This window comes from Pteropus vampyrus, unplaced genomic scaffold, assembly GCF_000151845.1.
Source record: "Pteropus vampyrus isolate Shadow unplaced genomic scaffold, Pvam_2.0 Scaffold129, whole genome shotgun sequence".
Lineage (NCBI taxonomy): Eukaryota > Metazoa > Chordata > Mammalia > Chiroptera > Pteropodidae > Pteropus > Pteropus vampyrus.
Window position 1 is genome coordinate 417,130 of NW_011888910.1, and position 5,618 is coordinate 422,747.

At 33.8% G+C, this 5,618-nt stretch overlaps 1 protein-coding gene across 3 annotated transcripts in view; it reads left to right on the top strand.

Annotated features, from left to right (window-relative positions):
- Positions 1 to 5,618, top strand: part of BLOC1S5 (biogenesis of lysosomal organelles complex 1 subunit 5) — a 47,266-nt gene that overhangs the window by 30,372 nt on the left and 11,276 nt on the right. For all 3 annotated transcript variants that reach the window (XM_011367025.2, XM_011367023.2, XM_011367024.2), the window contains one exon: positions 910 to 968. In XM_011367025.2, the coding sequence (XP_011365327.1) occupies positions 910 to 968 (59 nt within the window). The remainder of the gene's footprint in view (positions 1 to 909; positions 969 to 5,618) is intronic.

Sequence of the window (5,618 nt, forward strand, 5' to 3'; positions counted from 1 at the left end):
CCAGTAAATGAAGTAGTTCAAATAAGTGATTAAAACCAGTTTCATTGATGAAATCATAAGAGTAGAGTGTTGAGAATAAGTCAGATCTTTAGAGTCAGAGACTGATTTATATCCTGCTTTCTGTATTAGTCATATTACCTCCTTGAGTGACACACACCTCTTTAGGTCTCAATTTTTGCAGATGCCAAAACTCTGTAAAATGGGATAGTGATCCTCTTCTAAATAGGAAAGTGAGATTAAGAGGAGCAATATGTGGAAAGTACTTAGCACAGGTCTTGACATAGTAATATTCAATAAAATAACTGTAATAATTATTACTAGCAGTTTTGGTCCATTATAAAGAGAAATGATTCAATGAAAACAGTCCAGAAAAATTCAAATCTGGCAGTGGCAGACAAGATGAATTAAAAGACAAGAAGAGAGCGGTGGCAAGAATAGTAGAAAGTGGTTGAAGCATTCTAGATATCAAGTACTGCCTACAAGGGAGCAGTAGTGTGAATGAGACAAAGGCGAGGGGTGGAGGCTAATGAATTGGAGAGGCACTGTAAAGGAATAATCAGTCAAAATGTAATGGTAAACTTTGCAGGTGTTTTAATGTCATTTTAGAGAATTCTGAGGTCATTGCCGACAACTCATCATTAGTTAGTACTTAAATGTCTTTGGCTTGAAGTTCAAAGCCCAGGAATGATGGTGGTTCTAATTATGACATCTTGAATATATTGGCAAAACTTCTCTTTTCCCTTCTTGCCACCCTACCAAAACCAAAATATTATCAGTTTTTTTCACGTAGTTTTTTGAGATCTAATACAATCTGAGTTGTTTTTTTTGTTTGTTTTTTGTTTTTTTTCAGATAATTCTCATCTTAAGCAAAGGCTGCTGATTGAAAACCTATTTTCTGTTTTATTTCAGTGCAAGCAGCTACTGACTCAGTCTGTAGACTCCAACAGAGGGAGCAGGAACGTAAAAAGGTAAAAGTAGATCATTTGAATAATGGAGCCTATGACATCAGGGCTTTTATTATCATATTATTAGTAGTTGCTTTTGATAAAATAAATTCCCTTAATTTGTTTTATGCAGTGATTTAAAAAGATTTAAAAATCGCTAATTCATTGAAGATGTGCTGAAGAGGTATGAGCACATGATTGCACCATCCATATTTTTATAATTCAAATTATGGACCTCTTTTCTTTACCTTTTCAACATTTCCACCTTTTCCTTGAAAGTGGTATTTGTCTCATGGAGGACAGAGAATAGGACTTTTACATGGAACAAAAAATACCCACCAGATTGGAAATATAAATCTTTCCTTTGCATCTGAAGCATTGAGTATCTTATGTATATTTCTTCTAGAAAAAGAAGTAGTCATGCTTGTGGATGGGTTATTTAATGAACAGTCATAAGAGTGTGTGAATCACTTGCTGGGTAGTGCTTTGCTTATTTGAATTGTATTTTAACTAAATTCAGATGTGGAAAAACAGCATAAGAATTTAAGTTCCTATGATAATTTGGTGTTTTTACTTTTAAGTTTCATGAAGTATTTTTATAACTTATTCATTGTTTTAAACTAATTAAGATACACTTATTAAGAAATCTTGAAAATACTAATTCATTCTTGAATACACACCTTTTTGCATATGTGTGTATCAATGAGTGTTACTATCTCCATTTCTCTAAAATGTGTTATGGTTAATCCACAGTAATGGCTCAAATTTGACACTGTATAAAAATATAATGGAATGAACCTTGCCAGAGTTTAAATTTCTGCACCCTCTGCTCAACTTTAAATATTGATATAAAGTTATAAAGTTTAGACATTCAACAATTCAGTGAATCAAGCTTACTGAAAGGACTTGACGTTTAAGCCAGGAATGCTGCCCAAGAGGAGTAGGACTGATTCCGGCAGTCCAGGTCAGGAAGAAGGGTTGATGCTGAGCACACTGATAAAAGTGCAGGGCAGAACCATGGGCAGGAAAATCTGTGTCAGAGTAGAGAGCTTGCACAATGTCCAGAGAGCACCGTAAAGGCAGGCAAGGGGGCTTCAATGGGCCATTCCTGGCTGGAAAGCAGATTTTTTTTAGTTCTCTACTTTGCTAGGTGATGCTGGGGGTGAAAGATTTTAGTTTGTTAAGTTTCAGGCAATTCATACACTCAAGAGGTAAAAGTCCAGGGATCCCAAACCACTACTGCTAATATAATGTAGGATAAAGTAAGGGCTATGGTCAGGTTATAAAGGACTTTTACAAAGAATCTTGGCAAAAGGAGTAATTTATTAGGAAGCTGGTGGCATTTTAGCCCAGCCTTGATCAGTGAGTAGGAATTCAGTTGATAGAAGATAGAAAGTAAGATACAGGATGAGGGATATCGTGTAAGCAAAGGCAGAAGAGGTGAGAAGTCAGTGGTCTCAGAGAGCTGGTATGTAGAATATCTAAATGGATAGTTCTGAAAATGATTGTGGAGCACCTGATTACTATATTAAAAAATTTGTTGTCGAAGGCACCAGGAGCATTTCTGCATTTGAGAAACAGAAATACCGTTGCTGGCTGTAACATATGCAATTTCTCTTGGCATTCAAAGTAAAAATTAAAAAGAGGTTATCTGTGCACCATGTTGCCTCTCAAACATGTTGCTATGTGATTTAAGCAGATTCGTGTGAATGTGCACTCACACACGATTGGCCTTTCTAAGATGTTGTCAAAGCAGTTATGATTCTGATAAAATGGCAATTCTTTTCATTCATAAGTAGAACTAACCTAAAATTAAGTTATAATTGGAACGGCTCCTTTTATTACTTTGAACATTTTTCACAGTTGGTGTATATATGGTGTATGTCCCCATATGTAAGTAGGGAAATGACATGATTAGGTTAAAAAAAATACATGATTTGGTCTTCTATTTCTGGTTGTTTCTTTTATTAGCTAGCTATATGCCCTTGGAAAAATTCTTGAGCTTCAGGTTCCTCATCTGCAAAATAAATACCTGTTCTACTTAATTAATGGTTTGATATTCTCCTTACCTGGTATATTATATAATTTATATGAAATGGTTTCGCAAATTGTATATCATTCTCCAGATGTAAGGTGGCATTTTTTCCCTGCCAGCTCAATCATTTTTTGAGATACAGGCAGTCACTCTGTGGATAAGAACCCTGCTACAGCCAATTAGAGTTGGCAAAACCCTTGAGAATCCTGCCCGTTCATGATTTTCTAAATTAAAAAATCCTGTCCCATGGTTAAAAAAAGGGCTCAAGAAGTAATAAAGTCCTTAGAATATTTTAGTCTTAAATATATTTCTTATAGGTATTATGTCAGAGAATGTTACAGAACTATTTTTTTATGGAATACATATTAAAATTACTATTTTAAAATATACTGAAATGTTGTTTCACTAAGAACCGATATAGAGTTTGTGAAACCTACACGCATAAGCAACCACCTTTATTATTTTTTTCTCAAGATAATTTTTTATAGTTAACCAGCTGAAAGTCCCACAAAAGTACATTTTTCAGACAGAGCTCAGAGAAAGATAAAAATTCTTTATATTCTTCCATGGCAATAAACCTTTAATCTTTATTTCTTTTTCAGTGCTTATCTAGTTAGCAAAACATTCAAAATGTGGCTCTTTAAGGACTCCTTTTTTTTTTAACTGCTATATCTAGCTTTTGCCAAAACTTTGGCATGGTAGAGGTTTCAGACTACATATATATATATTAAAGGCATAGAGATAAAGTTTAATTTCTTATCTAGCAGATATGTACAAAACAAAATTGACCTCTAGCTGCATTTTGCAATCTAATGTTAATTGTTGCCCTTGGTTATAACTTTTGGCTACATTTTGTATAATTGAATGGCTCTCAGAACAAAGAAAGATGGGAGTAGTAATGGAATAAAATAGACTCTTTCCATTAATCATTAATTCTTTTTATGTCAAGACAATTTGTGGAATTCTGTGGGAAGTAAATTATGATAAACGTCATTCATCCAAATCACATTTCCCACAATTGATATCTAGAAGTACATTCAGAACAATAAATGCACATTCCCCAGTTATTTGATATATGTCTTAAAAACTACCCACTAATACAAAGTTGCATTTTGGGTGCTTGTAATGAGAGTAGTGAAATGAAAATACAGTTAGCTTATAAAACTCACTGACTCTTAAAAATAATGCTATCGAGGGAGAGAGCTCATTAATATCTGAATAGTTTAAGCTTAAGTTCTATACACAAGCATCAACTTTTGAAGCCATATTCAACCAAACTAGAGATAATAAAGTAAACATGAATCCTTTGACTCATCTTGTCCACAAATATTTATAAGATTTAGTTATACCCTTGTATAATTTTTTTCATGAGATCGGTGAGAGAACATGGATTATATATTGTTCTTGATAGAATTTGAAAATGCAGAGTAATAGATCAGTACGTAATATTCTATTTAAAATCATTACTGACAGTTATTATTCTGACATTTCTTAATGAAGTAGATACTTTTTCATTTGTCTTTGTAAGGCATATGTAAAATTAAAGGCATGTATATTACTGACAGATGTTCGAAAGGGCCTTTTTGTTCAGAGTTTTCCCTCAGACCAGGGTTTCTCAACCTCTCCACTACTGACATTTTGGACCAGATAATTCTTTGTTATGGAGGCTGGTCTGTGCTTTGTAGGATGTATAGCAGCATCCTTGGCCTCTACCTAGTATGTGCCAGGAGCACATTCCCCCAACCTGTTATGTGATAACCAAAAATCTGGGGAACCGGAGTGTCAGAATAACCTCCCCAGTTGAGAAACACTGACTTTGATTAATGCATGCAGAAATGATTTTTTTTTTTTTTTTTTAAGTATCTGAGAGTTGATTTATAGACCTGCTCCTATTTATGGTTTGGCTTCAGGATGTCTTCTCTTTAAATTTATCTCTAATTGGATATGTGTAAACCAGTTTAGTACTATTTTCTTCACTATTGTAGGAAGAGACAAAACCATTACAGCTGATTACTTTTTGTATACAGTTGTAGCTCAATAAACTTTCTCTTTATTTTCTTTTAAAGTTGGCATTTTCTAATTTTATCTTAAAAACAAATGTATCTATTTCTTTAAGAGTGCAATTGATTTCATTTAGGAAGAACCCTCTGAAACCTAATTTGTCTTTTTTTATTGTGGTAAAATATACATAACATAAAATTTACCATTTTAACCATTTTTCAGTATGCTGTTCTGCAGCATTAAGTACATTCACATTGCTGTACAACCATCACCTCTATCCATTTGCATAACTTTTCATCATATCCAACTGAAACTGTGTACCCATTAAACACTAACTCCCCATTCCCTGTCCGCTCACCCCTGGTGACCAGCATTCCACTTTGTCTATGATTTGACTGCCTCTTCTAAGTAGAATCATACAATATTTATCTTTTTCTGTCTAGCTTATTTCTTTAATATAATGTCTTCAAGGTTCATCTGTGTTGTAGTATGTATCAGAATTTCATTCCTGATGGATACATTTTGTGTATCCATTCATCTATCTTTGAATACTTGAGTTGCTTCTACCTTTTGGCTATTGTAACACTATTAACTTGTGTATACAGATATTTGTTCAAATTCCTGCTTTGCATTCTGTT